The 22,202-nt window shown below is 37.0% G+C and overlaps 1 protein-coding gene across 3 annotated transcripts in view; it reads right to left on the reverse strand.

Annotated features, from left to right (window-relative positions):
• Positions 1–364: 364 nt before the first annotated feature.
• Positions 365–22,202, reverse strand: part of LOC145692787 (TBCC domain-containing protein 1-like) — a 57,349-nt gene continuing 35,511 nt past the window's right edge. For 2 of the 3 annotated variants that reach the window (XM_081768262.1, XM_081768260.1), the window contains 4 exons: positions 17,111–17,289; positions 12,909–13,045; positions 8,432–8,545; positions 365–836 (listed from right to left, as the gene is read on the reverse strand). In XM_081768262.1, coding sequence (XP_081624388.1) covers positions 576–836; positions 8,432–8,545; positions 12,909–13,045; positions 17,111–17,289 — 691 coding nt within the window. In that variant the 3' untranslated portion in view covers positions 365–575. The remainder of the gene's footprint in view (positions 837–8,431; positions 8,546–12,908; positions 13,046–17,110; positions 17,290–22,202) is intronic. The other variant, XM_081768261.1, reaches the window with a different exon arrangement.

Here is a 22,202-nt window from a genome sequence, read left to right on the forward strand (position 1 = left end):
GGTAACCCAACTTAATCCTACGATAACACTTATAGTAATTTCATAGTTCCGTATTGAAAAATAATTAATTTGAAATGTATTTTGTATAGAGTAATATACGGCCCATTCTATATTAATATTCATTCCCTCAACTTTTGCTTGAGTGTCCAAATGTGCCGTTCATTGATGGACGAAACTTGGCTACCTTCGTTACGATCCCCAACTAAAAATGTTTTCTTAGCCATCTTCTATTGTACGCTGTACTATACAGTTTGTCCTTTCTAAAATACATTTCTGTACGGGTTAGATTGCTTTCTTGCTATGGATGACATGAAAGGGTGGCAATATTTAAAAATAAATAAATAAACATACAACGTAAGTTTGTTTACAAAAATTTTATAAAAAGTATGAAAATAAAAAAAAAAATACAAAGATTTGATACAATTTATATTTACAAGCAATATTTTGCAATTCTCCAAAAACTTTAAAATTTATCCATTTTTTCCTACATCATTTTACACAAAATGAAATAAATATAATAAACAATTTTGCATGTAGTTCTGAAGAGCAAACATAATGATTTGATAACATAAAAATTATGATTGGACAGTAACCTTCGCCTTGACGGGTATCGAGGAAACGGACCCATCAGAAATAACTTCAAACTCTTTGGAACTGGACAGAAGCTCAAACACTCGTTCATTCACTCGCTTAGCAACTTCTAATGGCTCTAAATCAACTTTTATTTCTTTCTGTCGAGTTTTGTCCTTTCCCTTCTTTTTATGTTGTGCTAAAGCTTTCTCAATGTATAACAACTGCCTAAGGCTCACGTCTTTTTCCTGTTCTGAAAGCCACGACTGAAAAATAGGATATTCAGCCATATTAAAACAATCGAATTACATTAATAACATCAAAATACAGTGGATTATTCCTTAACCGAATGTCGGCTTAACGCCTTAACCTCTCATCTTTAAAAAAAAGTACGTAGTTTGTGTGATAATTTAGTGAGCTTTATTCAATATACTATTAGCATCAATTACCCGCTTCGGTCGGTTAACATAAGAAAAATTAGTCATATGTTAAGTTAGTCAGTCACTTTTTACTAATACTGAAACGCTCTCAGATATCGGTCATTTTCGATCATTTTTATTTATCTCCTTCCTCCTCCTCCTCCAAGCTGCAGGGTTGAATTTGGATTTAAATGGTATCGGAAGTGTCACTGTTCATCTCAGCAATTCCGAAAACTATGTCTTAAGCACTAATATTGGTCATTTTCGATCATTTTTATTATCTCCCCTTTCCCTTCCGTACGCTGCACCGTCAAAGTGAAATGATAAACATTCCAGGCCAGAACTTCATCTATGTTGAAAATTTGATCAAGATCGGTTGGGTGGTTCAAGGGTTATGAAGTCACAAATATAGTAAATTTCATTTATATAGATAGATTTCGTTCAACTGAGCGTCACTGAAGCAGTCTGTGGTCAAAATTGCTGAATTTGGTAAGTTAAATTTATTGAATTATAGTACTGTAAGCCTTTTATGATGATCAGTGGCGGCCGGTGGATTGTGTTTTCGGGTGTTGCAGTATGAACGAACGGAGACAGAAGATATAAACTACACTCATTGACTAATCATAATAACTTTAGATGCAAATGCTGTGACATGAGAAATTAAATAAAATTTTGATTTAAAAAAATAAAAAAATAATGCAGAACACTTTATCCGATTAGTCACCTTATTTAATTAGTAAGTCCATTCTCCTTTCTTTGATTGGAGCAAATTTGTCTAATACATGCTGGTTGAACTCTGGTATTCCCATTATGAGGTCTTTTTCGATGGAAAGCATAACCAATGGTGATAACCTTTCTTAGAACATTCAATTCGTTTCTTTTCGGTGTGGAAAAATGCCTGTCTCCTTTTGCTGACGTCATAGGTACAGTTAATATAAATTTCAGAAGCTTTGTAAATTCACTAAATATTTTTTCCAGATTATATCGAACAATTCATTCTAGCAAACCCAGTCCCTGACAGTGATCCAAATTCCTCTGCAGCGGAGACTGAAGACAGTTCGTGGTGAAGATTAGTATTATTTTAAAAAAAATGTAAATTGAACACACTTTATTCACAGTTTATCTAGGAAAATATATCTAGGAAAACAAATTGTAGAAATATATCTAAGGCAAACAACATTGCTGCCGTAAGATGTCCTGTGAATTTAAACCGGATTTTTTCGAATTGCCCTTTGCTTGTTTTGTCTAAGCGTTAATTGCAAGTTTTTCTTCAGTGGAAAACTGGGCATTTTTTTTTTCAAGTTATTTACAGAAGACATGGTATAGAATTCATTCAGAATTTGTAGGTTAATTACAGAATTAGAGCACACACTATTCAAGTAAATCTATAACTAAAACCCAAAACAGTTGATTCAAAAAAGACAGCTGACAGAAAAGAGGTATATGCATTGCGAATGTCACATATACACCAACCCACACACGCGAGTAAAAGAAAAACTACATTCCAAATCATCCGTCTTGGTTGTAAGAAATGCACAATGAACACAATATACTTCCACACGAGGTGAAATAATGCTTATTAATGTGATACGTTCTGGAAAGCATACTTGGAAACCCGCCAGATGTAGGATCAGCATGTAACAGAAGTCAAAAGTCAAAGAACGTCAAACAAACAGCATTGCCAGCTCTACACCCAGAAATGTTTGCTGGGAGGGGTCCAAAGTATTTGAGGAGGTCCAATACGTCTATGTAATATCGAACTTGTCTTATTCTCCACCCGAAAGACGATAAGTAGTTAATTACTGTCACCTATATTTCTTTAAAAAAAATGATAGAACGATCATTTTTATAAGAAAAGAAAGAGTATATGATGAGGCGTAAAATAAAATATTTAGCCTACATCAATCATTTCTCTGTTAAACAAGTATAGTTCGTTAGGAGAGTCTACAAATGTTAGCCGAGTTTCAAAATTTTTGGGAAATCCGGACCCGGTGGACCCCCTCGTGCCTGCGCCCCTGAGCATTGTTAATTAGTCCTAAATTCAATGTGGTGCTTCCCATATAGTTTTATGTGGAAAGTTATCGAGAGTACAAATAATACATTTATTTTATAAAAGAAATATGTATATACTAAAATACTATCTACAGAGGGGAGATTCTATATATTAACTTATTAATATCTGGTTCACAAATTGCTGTACAAGAAACCTTCATTATATATATAAATAAGCTAAGAATTAACTTATAAATGCGTGTTTACTTCTATTTGTTTTCTACTCTATTACATACTTTCTTACTTATTTTGTAATTTTGAGATCACTTTTTTTTTTTTAATATTATATTGGTTTGATTCAGTATAGCCCCGTAATTTAAAAATATGAATGCATAAAAATAAATTCCATTTGTAATTGGTAGTGAAATAAAATTCAGAAATATTATTTAGCGCGAAAAACCTTCTCGTTCACTGGAAATCGTGCCGCGTTGTTGCAGAAGCACTGCAACGACCAGAGCCTTTGAGATAGGGGAAAGATACAACTACTGAGATAAGGGAAAGGAGACTTAACATTCGCTCCAATTGCCGCGCTGAAGAAGTCTGGTCGTTGTATGCTCGCTGCAACGCAATATAAATTAGAGACTCTGTGACGGATTGTTTTTCGCTCTATAAAACAGACTAATGGGCTTTACAGTTACAGAAGTAAAAAATATGTCATTTAAAGTATATGGGAGTATTAAAAAGTATTTTTTCCTGTTCTTTACTACTACTGCTAATAATATTTTTTCTCGAAATACTTTGGTCGTTGCGCAACGCTGCAACACTTAATATTAGTCGTCACTGATGGCAATAACCGCCTTTTTTTATTATCCGGCCAGGGCTCAACTCTGTGGTGATCGGTTAACAGGAAGTCTACTGTATTAATTATTAATTACAGAAGGCTAATCTGATTATATCCGATCCTATGAAAAAACGTGCCACTACACCGGTTGTGTTCTATCGGACAACCAGGCCAACATACCAATTTCCATTTCAACATACTATGTTGAAGCACAGGCACAAGAATTCAACACCTCCGGCAGTTAAGTAATGAGAGTGATTTTATTATGACCAAACAAACAAAGATAATGTAATAATACCTGTTTATTATGCAAAGTACATTCCTTCTGCGTCAATGCAGCGAATAGCACGATCACGCAAGATGTAGAACGATCTCTGCAACTCAGTCTGTGATATGTTCCGTAATGCCGTTGTCACAGCTGCTTGGATATCTTCAACAGTCACAAAGTCGTTCTTTTAATGGTAATTTCAGTTTAGGGAACATGAAATTGTCGCAGGACACCATATCTGGAAAATAGGAGGGGGAGGGGGAGCTGCAGCACACACACTTGTTTTTTGGTCAAATATTCCTGAACAAGTACTGCCTGGTTAGCGGGTGCCTTGTCATGGATAAGAAACCAGCTATCTGGGGTTGAGTATTCAGGCCGATCACGAAGATTTTTCATGAAACGCTCCAAAACACTTAAATAAAACTAGGCATTCAATGTGTGACTTTTGGTACAAATTCATAATGACACTCTTACCGTCGTAGAAACACAGGAGCATTGTCTTCACTTTTGACATCTGAAGTCGAAGTTTCTCCTTATTTCCACATCCCATACTCTCCGCATCAAATCAACAGTCTGTGTGGCACTTTTACCCAGTTTAATGCAGAATTTGATATTCGCTCTCTGCTCCATGATGCTAGCGTGACGAATACCCAGTGATGCCAATTCCTTCAGAGCCGTTTTCCCTTCACAAGCTTCAGAATTTCCCTTTTCCGGACAAAATTTCCCTTCATCCAAACCGTTTAAGTACTTAGTAAACGTATTTTTAATCGTTTTCGCTTCCACCCCCTCACCCCAATCTTATAACAACATACAAGTAGATACCTGACAGCTTTCCTTTGAGCTTACGCGGAATTTGAACTTGATTTGTTGTTTAGGTATCTGAGGCATCGCGATAGAGGAGGGGAAAGAATATGGAAAGGTGTAGGCCAGGACGTATGTTAAAGGTGCAATCTGTGCATTTGACTAGTGTGACTGAGGAAAAACCCTATAAATACCTCGGTCAGGACGGACAACCTAAATAAATCATAAAAAATATAAAATAAGTATTATATAAATTTAATTTTTTAAAGACATCATTATAGATTTTAATATTAATGTAACCTAAGGTACAAAGAAAATATTAAGTATATATTTGGTATGTACTTACTTAAGAACAACACTCCCATATTTACTGAAACGAATACGAACAGTTACAAAGAAAACTCTAGTTGCTACTGTCTTTGGCTGTACACGAGGAATGTTCGTAAGCACAATACAAAGTTTAGAGATGCGAAATTCTTAAGAATTAATAATTCTGTGCGCACAGTCACCAGAAAATTTGTAAACTTACACAAACACACATACACTAATGACCCAGTATTCGCCCATACATATTTACATTCACGACACGTAGATTTTCTTTTCTTACATCGATTAATCCTCTTCACAATCAATTTTCTGGTTGGGAAAAACATCTTCTGATTGGGAAAACCAAACGGTTACAATAGTTGGAGTGATAATTTAATTGAGAAATATTTCATCTTATTGCATTGCATTTAATTCAACAATGGGAAGATTAATTTTGATAAAAGATTTTAAATAAGCATTGTTGTAATGTTTCGAATTTAACTGAATATGTTGATCGATGTGTAATGTTGATAAATATTAACGAATGCAAAGCAAGATAACTTTTGAGAATATATGTGAAATATGTGCAACGGATTATGTTTGGAACAAATAGAATGTTGAATTTATACTGAATTTTAATGATATTAATCAGACACGTAAATATATTCAATCTATAAATGATTGAAGAGAGGTTCAAATTTCCCTGCAATATTGAGAGATTACAAGCAATTTCCCTTTTTCCCTTTTCTCCAAAATTTACTCAAAATTTCCCTGCGCCAAGGGAAATTTCCCTTCAATTGGCATCACTGCGAATACCTCTCACTGTCAGTGACTGCTGGTAATGGCGTCGTATTTCCCGTCATGCTTCGCGTGTGACAATGCAGTGTTGCCAGATTGTAGAGAAGGGATTACTTTTCCGAACGTAATATTGATTTACGGACTGCATTTACTGTTTCTTCACAATAAAATGAGTCTCATTACTTAATTGTCGGACGATGTATTTCATTCTTTCCTCTAGGTGTTATATAGGACAGGGAATGTACTGGGACAGCGACGTAGTCATTGATTTAACAGTTCCAAATGTTCAGAAAACTACTGGGCTAGCGTCAGAGCTATTGACAGCAATGCCAAGAAAGGGAATAACACAAATTCCAGTTTCTTGCTCTATGTCACGATAAAAGCGGAGAAAGGATAGTTTGGCGGTATAGCTGGACGCTTTATTCATGTGGATCCATACCTGGTTCTTGTTGGTTTCGTACAAACAAGGGATGTACTTCCGATAGATTGGGACCATAATGGATCTTTGGAACTTCACCCTTATGTTTTTAAGTCTACTTTACGTACTTCCAACTTTCCCTTGTAACAGTGTCCTGCGACAACCATGATTTCTTGCGGGAAACTTTCTCGGCACTGGCGGTAAAACTCAGTACGTCTTCTACTAGAGGTATCATGGTACGAAATCGCCCGAATGCCACCATTATGCATGAGACAAATGTAGCCCTCATGTAATATGACAACAGCCTTCCATTTTGAACCTGCTAAATGTCTTTCGTATATTTATGGCCAGTTTGTCTTAGTTCAGTAATGTGGCACGAGAGGAGTTGTAAACCCAGCCTTTATGTACGCACCGCAGGAAAAGACGGCGATGAATGACGCAGCTGACAGTGAGCTGTTGACGAATTCCACGAAGCTCCTCAGGCAATAGATTCGCTGATAACCTCGAACAGGCCAACTTGTGTTTGACTCGCCACGATACCTCTAACTGCTGCCATTTCAATGATTAAACCATTTTTACTATTTCATAGCACGAAAAATGTGCATGGAAAAATTAAGGGTTCACTTTCGGCAGCATTTCATTGGCACCAACACGACACTTCAGTACCTGCAAGTTGAGACACCACACTAATAAGGACGCTTGTTTCATGGTTCTAGCACAATCGCGCAGGTGGCAGCAGCGTTGCCAAATAGGTCGGACATAAACCGATCAACATTCTGTAACTAATGGCTGCATGCACCAATGATGTTATAAGTGTCGGATTTCTAAAAATGATTAAGTTACTTCTTTATATATATATATATACACAAAATGTACACGTACATAGTAATTGTAATAAAGTCCATGTCATTATCATCATAGGTATTCTGCCACTACTGGCAGGTCACTTGCCGCAGCTGAGAAGTTTCCATGCTCCACGGTCTCCGCTAACTTCTTCGTCTTCACGTATGATTTTTCTGTTTTGATATCATCTATTAATTGTAGTCGTCTTCGCCCCCTTCCTCTCTTTCCTGCCACGATACTTTCTAGCACGTCCCCCATGATACAGTTCCTTCCCAGCCAATGTCCCAACAAGCTTTTCTTCGTCTTTTCAACAATATCTAAAATTGTTCTTTTCTCAATCACCATTTCTAACATCCACTAATTCATTTTCTGCTCGACCCAGCTACTCTCCACTCTTCTCCCCAAAAAGAGGGAAGGGGTGAAGGAGACTATAATTAAGGGCCTCCACTACAGCGAAATTAAACTACCGCTAATTTTAGAGTTTTTCTGTAATATCTTCAAAACAAATAAAAATATTCGAAAAGCAGAAACGTAGTGAACTACACAATACCATTTTGCATGTGATACCGTTATCACAACTCATCTATCTGCTTTCGATTTGCAACTGTAGACAGATTTAGCATTTTTTTGCGGGTTCTGTAAATAGCGGCATACCAAAAGCAGATAGGTGAATTGTGGTAATGGTATCACATGCAAAATCGTATTGTCTAGTTCACTACGTTTCTGCCTTTCGAATATTTTTTTTTATATGTTTTGAAGATATTACAGAAAAACTTTAAAATTAGCGGTAGTTTAATTTCGCTGTAGTGAAGACCCTTAATGTTAATATCTAAACAAACAAACAAACAAAAAAAATCCATGTATGCATAATATTATTATATAAACTGTAAAAAATATTTGATGCCTTGTTTTATGAACTGTTGAGACAGAAGCGTTGTATTTGTTCCGAATATTTTGTCTATTTTGAGCATTACGAGTTCTATTCCGTTTTGTACAGACGCACTCAAAATGAAATTAACTTATTTACATGCACATGTACGCTATTACTATGTTCTTCAACAAAAAGATGAAATGAGTATTATGAATCTAACAAAATTGCTGGTAGAATTGCAAGGTCAATTACAACACAGTACAGTTCAGAATCTTAGTCATAAATGATTACTCAAGTGTTGTACCTGAAAACGTTGTAGGACTAATTCATTTAAACTCTGCAGTTGATTCGAATTAAAATGATGACTTTCCACAGCTGTTTTCCATTGTGTCAGTGCTTTCTGCTCTCTAGTAAGCGACTAGAAAATAAGAACAACTATATCAATATATCTCAACATAAAACAATACACGTTCCTATGATACTCTATAATACAGAAGCTATTAACTACAGCATATCAAATTTTCTTGCTTTCATTTGTTCATATTTTTTTACATCGAAGATTTCTAATACAATAATCGTGATAACATGTTATATGGAACCTGTACAGTCCTCTATTCTCTAAAAAATTTAATCCTGCAATTAATGCAAAGCTCCAATAAGATACACTATGTGAACAAAAGTATCCGGACACCTGGCTGAAAATGACTTACAAGTTCGTGGCGCCCTCCATCGGTACTGCTGGAATTCCATATGGTGTTGGCCCACCTCGCTCGCACCACAGCTTCCACTCTTGCAGGCATACTTTCAATCAGGTGCTGGAAGGTTTCTTTCTTGGGGAATGGTAGCCCATTCTTCACGGAGTGCTGAACTGAATAGAGGTATCGATGTAGGTCGGTGAGGCCTGGCACGAATTCGGCGTTCGAAAACATCCCAAAGGTGTTCTATAGGATTCAAGTCAGGATTCTGTGCAGACCAGTCCATTACAGGGATGTTATGGTTGTGTAACCACTACGCCACAGGCCGTGCAGTATGAACAGGTGCTCGATTGTGTTGAAAGATGCATCGCCATCCCTGAATTGCTCTTTAACAGTGGGAAGCAAGAAGGTGCTTAAAACATCAATGTAGGCCTGCGCTGTGAGAAAGCCACGTAAAACAACAAGGGGCTTCCCCCTCCAAGAAAAACACGACCACACCATAACACCACCACCTCCGAATTTTACTGTTGTCACTACACACGCTGACAGATGACGTTTACCGGGCATTCGCAATACCCACACCCTGCCATCGGATCGCCACATTGTGTACCGTGATTCGTCACTTCACACAACGTTTTTCCACTGTTCAATCGTCGAATGTTTACGCTCCTTACACCAAGCGAGGCGTCGTTTGGCATTTACAGGGTGTCTACTAAAATTCCAAAATGAAATTTCGTGACTTTTTCGTGACCTTTTCTTTACCAAATCACAAAATTTCCTAACATTTTCAAGAGCGAAATTGGGTGCGAATTAGGCCGAATTTTCATCCATGCAATAGAAACGTACTTTGCTTGCGATTTGGTAGCGTCTAAAGCCGACCATAGACATTTTTAGTGGTGAATTTTGACGTTTTATAGAACAAAATTTTCTAATCTGTACTTACATTTGTACACTTAAAAAAAATCGTGACCCAAAAGCTAAATTTCGTGACTTTTTCGTGACTTTCATGACCGTTTTCTGATTTCGTGACACTCGTGACTTTTGTGACCGATAGACACCCTGCATTTACCTGCGTGATATGTGGCTTATGAGCAGCCGCTCGACCATGAAGGGACCTGCTGTACGTGTCCCTTCACGTTTCCACTTCACTATCACATCAGACACAGTGGACCTAGGGGTGTTTAGGAGTGTGGAAATCTCGCGTACAGATTTCTGACACAAGTGACACCCAATCACCTGACCACGTTCGAAGTCCGTGAGTTCCGCAGAGCGCCCCATTCTGCTTTCTCACGATGTCTATTGACTACTGAGAACGCTGATAATGAGTACCTGACAGTAGGTGGCAGCACAACGCACCTAATATGAAAAACATATGTTTTGGGGGGTGTCCGGATACTTTTGATCACAGTATAAATACTCAATGCTTCACAACAACACACAAAATAACAACTGCACAATAACACTATCTTTTACTTTCAACTCACTAAATCTTGTGTAAGAATCAATCACACGGTCAAATTGGAAGAACATAACTAGATAATTTGTACAGTCAGTACCGAAAGTTCTTTCCGTTTAAAATGAAATCTTTCAGTTTTACGTCCCACGTTTATGCCGGCTAGGCTAAAGGACACGGTGACGATGAGAAATGAATAGAATGATGAAATTAATAGAGTGGAAGGAAACGGAAGAACCCCGAGAAAACTCCCACACACGGTGTTCGTCCACCGCAAAGTTCACTTGGCGGGAGCTGGGATCGAACCAGGGACCCCATGCACCAGAAGTGAACGCTCTACCTCTGAGCCACCGCGGCCCCTTTTTTTCCGCTTGGTAAAATTTATTTCGGAAACAACGGTGGTACGGTTGGAACGTACAGAAAATTAACATTTTTTTTAATTTACTGAAGACTGTACTCAAATTGTCCTTCCATTCTGAAGTTATTTACGAAAGTAATTTCATCAACTTTTGTCGCTGACTGTACAACGTAGAGTGTCTGAGCGTATGTTTCATGTGACAAGAAACCTTGATAAAGACCGGATGTTAAGTAAATTCCCAACATTTTAATATTAGAGATATGATAAAAATGCTCAAAACTTGTGATTTTTGAGTCTGATCAATTATACATTGAAATTGGAATTTTTCTGAAAAATCTTCATTAGTGATTATCAGGGCCCGGATTTTGTTGACACGTCAACTTTTTTCTGTTACGTATAAGACAAGGCAAATTCTAATAAAAACGTTATCCATCAACTCTAGGTTCTAAAAATATATATATTTTTAGGGTAAACTTTTGGTCACTTTTTGCCGTTTTGAAATTTCAGGTCATTTTTTAATATCTTAAGGTAACTTTTAGGTCACTTATGGTCTTTTTATTCTTTTTCTTCTACATAAGGAAATCTTTAAATGAACACGGTTTACAGTTGTGGAAAAGACGAAATTGAAAAATCTCTTTTCTTGCTTCCTGACTATTGGGTGTGGAAAAACTGCATTCTTAGCAAGCTAATGAAAACTAAACTGCAATTGGGTAACGAAAGGTGGGGGTTGGTAGGTGTCCAAACAGATAGTTTTGGGTTGTTGACCACAAAGGATGTGATCACGTGAATAACTACAAATGGATTAGAAGGCGTACAAGGATTTGAAACAGGTTTTTATCTATTATTTTCACGTAGTCTGCACTTGCGAACTTTTATTGTTTAAGAGTGCTTCCTAGTTTCAACTCGGGAGTGAATTGCCGCTTTCAATACTTACAATGCCGTACAATGGACTGATCAACGGACATAAATGATCAATAGACTGCAACTAAATGAAACTAAACTTTTTGAATATGAGCGACAAACGTTAATTAAAATCCAATGGATATTTTAAAAATGTCAATGTTTTACGAAATAAACATTTAAGAAAACGCAAGTTTTAGGTCAATTTTTGTGAATTTTAGGGGCATTTTACAGGAATTTTAGTGTCAATTTATAGGTAACTTTCTTGAAAATTTTAGGTCAACAACATCCGGGCCCTGGTGATTATACATGAAACCTTTCTCAATGGTTACCACATCAGTCGATATTGCACAGGCGCCATTAAAAGTAAACAGGGCACAGTGGTGAGTACTGTTAATCCTTTTAATTGTTACAAAATGAACTATTTGACCTTCCTGCTGATCTGGTGACTAGCTCGCGCGCCTTTGGTACACGGAGTCCCAGGTTCTATTCCCAAATGGAAGACCCTTGAAAAATGTCAACGCACTATGGTGGTTCGTATTCCATCTTAAACTGTAGATCCACGTCTCATATGGTCTCAGTGCAGAAAAGGGACACTAACCTTCAATAAATGAACAAACAAAATGCATATTTTGTGTATTTTGTCATAGCAAGTGGGTAGTTCAAGTTGACTCCTTACGCCACCACTTCATCTCAAGGCATTGAGATTTTACTGAAATAACATGTGGCAAGGTCTTACGCTTCGGAATTCAATTAGAATCATTAGAAACTCCTAGTAATCAAGGAGTTTTAAGTATTCTTAAAGCTTCTAAACTTGGTTTTTACTTCTCTCAAAAATAAAAAATAAATAAATAAATAAAATAAAATAAAATAAACTATTTAGGGGAAAAAAATCCTAAGCAAAATCCCCAATTTCTCTTGATTTCCAAGTTAAATATCATTTTCCCTTATTTTTTTCATGATTTCCCTGATTTGTAAGCAGCCTGAGTACTGCGAAAATAGCTAGCAATAAACGTTAAGTACAATCGTATATATGCTTTGCGGGAAGAATTTCGTAGCTCCGGGAGAAAGCACCCCCTGAGATTATTATTGCGTGAGAGACGTCAGACTTAACCAGCAGGAAGACGCGAGTTTTAGGGGGAGTTCAATTAATGAAAGTTGACCTACTTATCTTTCTCAAAGTTACGAAAAAATCCAAATACAACCCAACTGTGGAATTAAGTGGCTTAGTAGTCTGGGGTTACTGTGATTCCAACCCACAAATTACTTGAAATAAGATTATATTATTTTCAAATATTGTTGGTTACAATAAAATTATAATGTCTTACGTATGTTATAAACAAATTATATATTAAAAAATAAAATATATATGTACCTTTCTGTAATCCCACGGAAGCTTATAAGGAGATTTTTGCGTGCCTCCTTCCATACTAAATGGCACCGTAAACATGTGAAACTCCGACGGCGGAAGTATTCGGTACATTCTACTTTTCTCAGTTTCATCCAAATCACCTACAAGTGGAAAGTTTATTTGTTTGGCAAAAATTCTTTCTTAACACAAGAATATATCCATATATATATATATATATATATATATATATATATATATATATATATATATATATATATATATATATATATATACATATATATATATATATATATATATATATATATATACACACACACACACACACACACACACACACACACACACACACACACACACACACACACACACACACACACACACACACACACACACACACAAAAAGGAATATAATAATAACGTTCAGAATTAAGTTCTACCATAACTGAACACCTCATACATTTTATCATTTTATAAAACAAAAACTGAACGAACATAAGAATTTCGCTGTTTCAGGTAGTGCCTCCACTGGATCTGAATGTGAATTTCCCAACATTGTAATTGAATTGTGGTGCCTCTAGTGTTTCTGAATTGTGAAACAAACGAAAAGATGCAAAACCATTGTGTAGTTAAAAGCTGACATTTTATTTATATATATTTTTTTATATCTTTTGTCAAATGAAATGAAATGAAATCTTTAATTTAACGTCGAATGCTTATGCATGTACTTTCGGCTAAGGGTGAATTCTATTTTATATCTTATTATATTATCATATCAGGTCATCTAAAACGTATTGAGCCTTTTGAGCACAAGATGGTGTTAGTGTCTCAAAGCTCAGGGTATGAGTCGCAAAGGTTGAGACCTAACGTCATGTGACAGCTCACAGTTGAGGCTAGTAGATGTGACAGTTGACAGTTGAAGCTAGTAGATATAACAGCTGATAGTTGAAGCTAGTACATGTGACAGCTGACGGTTGAAGCTAGTACATGTGACAGATGACGGTTGAAGCTAGTAGATATAACAGCTGATAGTTGAAGCTAGTACATGTGACAGCTGACGGTTGAAGCTAGTAGATATAACAGCTGATAGTTGAAGCTAGTACATGTGACAGCTGACAGTTGAAGCTAGTAGATGTGACAACTCGCAGTTGAAGCTAGTAGATGTGACAGCTGAAGCTAGTAGATGTGACAGCTGACAATTAAAGCTAGTAGATGTGACAGCTCACAGTTGAAGCTAGTAGATGTGACAGCTCACAGTTGAAGCTAGTAGATGTGACAGCTGACAGTTGAAGCTAGTAGATGTGACAGCTGACAATTAGAGCTAGTAGATGTGACAGCTGACAGTTGAAGCTAGTAGATGTGACAGCTGACAGTTGAAGCTAGTACATGTGACAGCTGACAATTAAAGCTAGTAGATGTGACAGCTGACAGTTGAAGCTAGTAGATATAACAGCTGACAGTTGAAGCTAGTAGATGTGACAGCTGACAGTTGAAGCTAGTAGATATAACAGCTGACAGTTGAAGCTAGTAGATGTGACAGCTCACAGTTGAAGCTAGTAGATGTGACAGCTCACAGTTGAAGCTAGTAGATATAACAGCTGACAGCTGAAGCTAGTAATGTGACAGCTGACAATTAAAGCTAGTAGATGTGACAGCTGACAGTTGAAGCTAGTAGATATAACAGCTGACAGTTGAAGCTAGTAGATGTGACAGCTCACAGTTGAAGCTAGTAGATATAACAGCTGACAGCTGAAGCTAGTAGATGTGACAGCTGACAATTAAAGCTAGTAGATGTGACAGCTGACAGTTGAAGCTAGTAGATATAACAGCTGACAGTTGAAGCTAGTAGATGTGACAGCTCACAGTTGAAGCTAGTAGATGTGACAGCTCACAGTTGAAGCTAGTAGATATAACAGCTGACAGCTGAAGCTAGTAATGTGACAGCTGACAATTAAAGCTAGTAGATGTGACAGCTCACAGTTGAAGGTAGTAGATGTGACAGCTCACAGTTGAAGCTAGTAGATATAACAGCTGACAGCTGAAGCTAGTAGATGTGACAGCTGACAGTTGAAGCTAGTAGATGTGACAGCTGACAGTTGAAGCTAGTAGATGTGACAGCTGACAGTTGAAGCTAGTAGATATAACAGCTGACAGTTGAAGCTAGTAGATGGAACAGCTGATAGTTGAAGCTAGTAAATGTGACAGCTGACAGTTGAAACTAGTAGATGTGACAGTTGATAGTTGAAGCTAGTAGATGTGACAGCTGACAGTTAAGGCTAGTAGATGTGACAGCTGAAGCTAGTAATGAGCAAAAATGTGGTAAAATTCTTATAACCAGACGTAAGGAATTGCACGACAAAGACGCGCGAACTTTCTTCAGAACTGTGCTACATTTTGCACTTTTATTTCGATGCGATGATACTCTGGCAAAAGTCGAGCAACAGTGCCACGTAAGCAGTCATGCTATAGCCAATGACCTTAACCCCCATTGCCAAACGGTGTTAAGCCATTTGGAGAAAGCTGTCTACTAAAATAGGCTCGATGTTTAGGTGCCACACGATCTGACTCAAAAACATTTATTTGATTGAATTGCCTTCTATTGAAACGTACCGAACTCGAATCATTTCTGAAGCCGTTGATCATGAATGATGAAAGAGTAATGTGTGAAAAAGAGTAGTACAGTGAGAAAAAGTACAAGTCTGTGGCAAAGTCTATATTAACGTCCAGGAAGGTTATGCTGTGCGTTTGGTGGGAGCGGAAGGGTATCGTGTATCATGAACTGCTGCTACCGGGAAGAAAGATAGATTCGGACATGTAATATCGACAATTGGCGCGAGTGTACCTAGCAATTCAAAAGAAACAACTGGAACTGGTTACCAGAAAGAATGTCATATATCACACTGAAACGCTACACTGCATACATTTTTAACGACCCGTCAGAAATTGAGAGAACTTGGCAAGGAGATTTTAATGCATCCATCATTAAACCCGGACCTGACACCATTAAACTATCATTTGTTACGGTTTCTACAGAACTCCCTGAATGGTATTAAGTTAGTTTCAAAAGAGGCCTGTAAAAACCACATGCCACAATTTTTTCACCAGAAACCACTTTAGTGCTATAGCAACGGGGTTATGATGCTACTGTAAAAATGGAAGAAAGTTATTGCACAAAATGGTCCATATGTGGTATCAGAATGTTATTTTCAAATCACAACAAATATATTCTCAATTTTTATCTTCAAAGACTCAATACTTCTTAAACAACCTGAAATATTATATTGTAATCTGTTAACATAGTATCCCGACATATTACGAGGGGTGGCGTCTTCATGACTCTCTAGAGGAAATATTCCCTTTATACATATAAGTTCCTTACTCAGCAGCAAAATATTAGTCAGACACACTATAGCAGTTTGATACATAATGGAAATTATTTCTTTCTAGTTACGCGAATCGTGTTAATAGATTGTTATCGCTCTAAACGAATTTTTAAGCTTAAAATTTCACATTGTATCTTTAAAAAGATAAACATTTACGCGATCCAGTACACGCATCTAAGTTCTCATTGACTTTGCATTCGCATTTGGTTCTACTTGATGTGTAGCCTTACAATTAAACATAACTTACATAACACATTCAAATCTAAGCAAGGTGATTACCTTCGTACCCTTTAAATGCCAAACTCTTGAGATATAATGTACCCCAATAATGTATGTAAGCGTTAAAATACATCTGGATGATATAAGCAAGCACTCAATGTGAAAACATTTTATTAAGTCAAAAATCATCATGTTTTCATCTATCAAACTAAAGAAGGCTTCAAAGGGATAATATTTAGGAGCAAATCTTGAAGAACTAAAATATTATTTACAAATCAACAAAACACGTAATAAATTTTAAAAATTAACAATGAAGAAATTAGTAACAATTTAGGTATAAACTAAAAAAGGTAACTATTGAAGAGGTGGTTTTCTAACAATGGACAAGATGTACTATAGGGTGCCAGAACAAGATTGTTGTTGTAAATTGATTATTTATATTTACATATTAAGCTGAGTCAATTCTAGGTATTTTTCAACTCATTGAAAAAATATCCCCTCCCCACTCAGACAAAATTAATTCTATGACATCCCAGCATATATGAAAGTTATCGGTGATATCAATCAATTATATTACTCATTAAAATTTATAATTTCTTTTGTTACCTGCAAACAAAGGTTTATCCCAAAGGTTAATCCTAGCTGACAGACAAATATGAGAGAGATGGTCTTCTAACAGCGGATAAGACGTATTATAGGGCGCCAGAATAAGACTGTTGTTGTTGCGCCCCAATATAATTGGATTTCTTGGTGTCAGTAAATAAAATTTACAGTTGGAGCATTTACTAAAAGAAAAAGACAGGATATAAATCAACAAAAACCTTGAAAAAAAAAGAACAAACAAACAAACAAAAAAGACTTAGAAAGTTCAAAAAAAATAACTACAAATATTCATGTAACTTCCAACACATTGTGCAAGAAACTTACAAAAAACATTGCTACTTCGAGGACTGTCCATCCCCTCTTAACCTCTATAACACACTCTTAACCTTTGTGTACTATCATAGAGTCCTTTTGGGACCGCAGATATATATATTTAATGCGGTATATTTCTTAAATGAACGTGAGTATCTAGAAGTATGTTCGTGTATTTTCTCCCCTGTTAGTATATTGAATACCAAATATCGTTTCCTCTTGTTTTGCTTTTATGTAAAAAATGATTGTTTACCACTGCGGTAGTAAAAGGAACCCAAGGTAATACCCTTGTAAATAATCAATTATTTCTCTCTTTTTTGTTTCTTCTTATTAAACAAGCAAAATTAGTAGTTTACATAACGCTCAATAGATGGCAGGAACTGCTGATATATTGTTCCCGAAAATTACTTTATTATTGACTTAATAAAGTAAGTTGGGTGTGTAGCGAAAAGAAAGTTTTCTTACATTATGCTACATTGTTTGCGACCTTGTCTCTTTCTTCCTAAGGTTACTATTTGAAGCAATAGATAACTTGAAACCTGCTTACATTTTTGAACAACTTGTGAATAACAAATAAGGAAGTTACTACCAATACAAAAAATTAATCCTGAAACGCATCTCCAAATGAAACTACCAAGAAATGAATGGTCATAGCCTCAAAGAAGGCGTTACTCCTGCCCCCCCCCCCCCCATCTTCAGAAGAAAATGAAATTGCACTTAATAAAACTAGTTTCAATGGGCTAAAGACCGTTACTTCAAGCAATAATCCCAAGATAATGAAATGACTTGACAATTCTGGGTAGTAGTTGGCCCTGTTACCCGGTGACGAGGTCATCAAGCATTTCTTTTCTATTTTGGATGACTATGATGATGTCAGTGATGTCGAAGATGATAGTCTGAGTTAGAGTGCAATGCAATACAGAATTGTTTTAAAATATAACTGGGTAAAATTTCTGTACGAAACACCAATAATTACTTAATTTTAATTGGGGTCTCTGAAGAAACCCACAGTATTTTCTATGCTATATTTTTCACGGTAATATACAAGAGTTAATTTCCATGAAATGTCCCTCCAAGAGGATTATCTACTTATAAACTTAATCAACTCTTTCGAGCACTAGGATAAAACCTCCCTATGCATGAGACATTTTAGGAAATTTCAGTAACAGTTTACCATAGAGCACCAAGAAAAGCATTTCTGTGGTTATTGTTGAGTATATTGATAATAGCATTCTTATAATAATAGAAAAACTATTTCGTATTAGGGAAAGTAATTGCCACTATAATAATATTTCAGTTACAGACAGAAATGTGTGGTTAGCAGAACTAATCAATTTGCCTAAAAACCTGTTTTATGGCGATTAGGATAGCTAATGACCGTGCTTGAAAAGAATTAATGCTTCTGTCCTATAAATAATTCCAAAACCCAGATAAGGCCTTGATTAAAAATTGGTATTTCTTTATAACCTACATCCTTTTCACACAATATTTTAGTTTGTTCTTTTCTCTTTGTTTAAAAAAAAAAAAAAATCTCCCTCCCCCCTAAAATTTCAATGATGTTCTTGCGTAATGATTCTCTCTTGTTGGTATCTCCTAAAAATTCTTTATTTCCAATGCAATTATCAATCTATACATTATTTGGAGTAAGCTCTAAACTGCGATAAACAAAGCCACGTGAAACTAAATCTCGCTGATCTGCTGTTGTCCTACCGACGCTTGTACTCCTCCGCAAAATAGTTCATGTGATTGCATTATTACTTTTACTATGAAGCTTCATATAAAACTTCTATATTATTATAAATGACAAAAATATAATACGGATTATCTAATAATACTGCAATCGAGTGTGGCTAATGAAACAATAGAAATAAACACTAAGCATGCGCAATAATTATGGCGCCAACTCAACTAAAGTCTGAAAGATGACTGGCATGAATCCCGGTTCCGCGAGTGTTGTGGTGAAACACCAACAAGGCAAACCTTTACTCACTAAGCAACAATTGTTTAAGAGCGAAATTCAAATACATTTTTTTTTAAAATCTTTCGAGTTTCTTTCCTTTCTTTTCTGCTGCTGCTGCAAGTATCTGGACAACACGAGACAGTATTGTCAAAATGCACGTGTATAATTTGCTCCTCCCCGTGGGGAGTGGGAGTGATACATCACTAGCCAATCGTATTTGTGACAAGCGGAAGGATACAAATATTTTGTTTATCGGAGTTTAGAGCTTACGCTGAACAATGTTTAGAACTCGCAAATGTTGAGATTAAAATGGATATCAAGATTGGAAATGGAGCTATGAAAAATATTACACACAGACTTCAAAGAAAAAGAAGAAATATGTAGAAACCTAGCTAAATTTGTGAAAACAGTTTCATCAGATAACGTTTAATAGCCTGAAGAATGCTGCAAAATCTTTTACGAGGTTTTAAAAACGTTATTATATAATAACTTTCGCATTTTCACGTGTTTATTAGATCGTCTGTAAATGCAAGGGAGCTGTACATCAGTGTAACAGAGTACAATGTTAAAGGGGGAGTCCGAAAATAATAAGTTTCCCCTCTGGTTTTCCCCAGGAAAGTGAACAGCAATGGGGTAAATAAGACAGTGGTTGCACACGCAACACACTCAGGCACAAGTGGTTATCGTTCACCCGTTATCCCGTAGATGGCGCTGTCACAGCGTCTGCGCAAAACGGAGACGAGTCTCTCAGTCTGCGCCCGCCGTCGGTCCACCACTTTACGCCTGAATCGAAGGCCGAATCAATGGAGTGGAAACATCCGTCATCACCTGCCCGCAAGAAGTTCAAAACAACGCCCTCTGCAAGGAAAGTGCTATTTACACTATTTTGGGACGCTCAAGGGTTGTTGTTGCTGCTTTTAGGATCTTGGGTTTTTTGGGTATTTTTTAGACTTTCATTCAAGCAGCTACTGCATCGTCAATATTTATCCTAGGATCATGGTTCATACCTCATTCTCTCCAGAATAGAGCAGGCTTTAAAATGGTACCACCTACATGCCCATACCATATGACAGGAGAGGGAAAAAGTGAAGTCAAAGGGAAAACGTTTCGGGGAAATTTTTTGTCATACTTTGGGCCCCTCTAGAACGGCCCTGTGTGAACGTAGAGATCTCAAAGAAATCTGATAAATACTACTCGGTAGAGTAAATGTGTGTACTATATTTTAAGCTTCTATCTTAAATAGTAGGGGCGGGGAAAAATTATCAAGAATCTCCACAATGTCCCAGATGACCGCAAAAGACCCTGATCTCAGGTAAAAAAAATCCTGACACATCCATATTCATCCTAGAATCATGTTTCGCCCATCATTCTCTTCAGAATAGAACTGTCTTTCAGACGGTACCATTCACATGACCCCACCATGTATCTGAGGTGGGAAAATCCCGAAGAAAGGGATTTTGGTTAAAATATCCCTTTTTTCAACTTTCTGCCCCTCTGGACCCCCCTTGTTTTAACGTAGAGATCTAATAAATACTACTCGGTGGACTGAATGTTTGTGCAAAATTTCAATCTTCTAGGTGCAAAAGTAAGCCCGCCAAAAAATATATATATATACCGACAATACCCCATATTCCCGTATACAGGATATTTTGTAAAAATTCCCTGAGACATCCCTAATTACCCTAGGGTCATGGTTCGCCCATCACTGTCTTTAAAATAGAATGTCTTTCAGACGGTACCATTCATATGTCCCCATCATGTATCTGAGGAGGGAAAATCCCGAAGAAAGGGATTTTTTGGTTAAAATATCCCTTTTTTCAACTTTTTGCCCCCCTGTACCCCCCTTCTGCTAACGCAGAAATCTGAAAAAAATATGATAAATGCCACTCGGTGGACTGAATGTTTGTGCAAAATTTCAATCTTCTAGGTGCAAAAATAAGCCCGCCAAAAAATAATGAACATAGTCCTAACGCCAAAAAATAATGACGTCATCACGTCCTATGTCTCGACGCAGGAAGGTGCGAAACCATACGTAACGTGTTCTACAATGCCTCTGGACTATTAAAAAAGGCTCAATAAGGAGAGTTATAACGCAATGTACCATAAAACACCCGTATGGTACAAATTTCACCATAAGATCCTAAAAGGGTTATCCTGTAGATGGCGCCCTCACAGCGTCTGCGCAAAGCAGAGACGAGTCTCTCAGTCTGAGCCCGTCGTGGGTCGACCACTTTACGCCTGAATTGAAGGCCGAATCAATGGAGTGGAAAGATCCGTCATTACCTGCCCGCAGGAAGTTCAAAACAACGCCCTCTGCAAGGAAAGTGTTACTCGCAGTTTTGGGACGCTCAAGGGGTGTTGTTGCTGGACGTTTTGAAGTCTGAAACTACCACTGTCACTGTCACACCCTGTCGAAATTGAAAGAGGCGATTCGTAACAAGCGGCCTGGCGTTCTCATATCTGGTGTTCCATTGTTGGATGACAATGCGAGACCACACTTAGCGAGCGCAACGCAAAACCATATTGTAACTCTTGGGTGGGAGCGCGTTGCCCATCCGCCATACAGTCCTGACTCGCACCCAGTAACTCCCATCTGTTTCTGTCTTTGAAGAAGATTCGGTGGCAGGCGCTTTGGAAGCAATGCTGAAGTCACAAAAGCTGTTCGACGCTTCTTCCGTATGCAGAGCCCTGAATTATTCCTGGAAAGTTGTTTGAATCTTATAGACCGGTATGACAAATGGCTCAATATACGTGGTACTTATGAGCAAAAATAAAAATACGTTTGATCTTTAATGTCACATGCTTGGTCTTGCATTCCCACCT

This window comes from Thermobia domestica, chromosome 8, assembly GCF_964235325.1.
Source record: "Thermobia domestica chromosome 8, izTheDome1.hap1.1, whole genome shotgun sequence".
Classification (NCBI taxonomy): Eukaryota; Metazoa; Arthropoda; class Insecta; order Zygentoma; family Lepismatidae; genus Thermobia; species Thermobia domestica.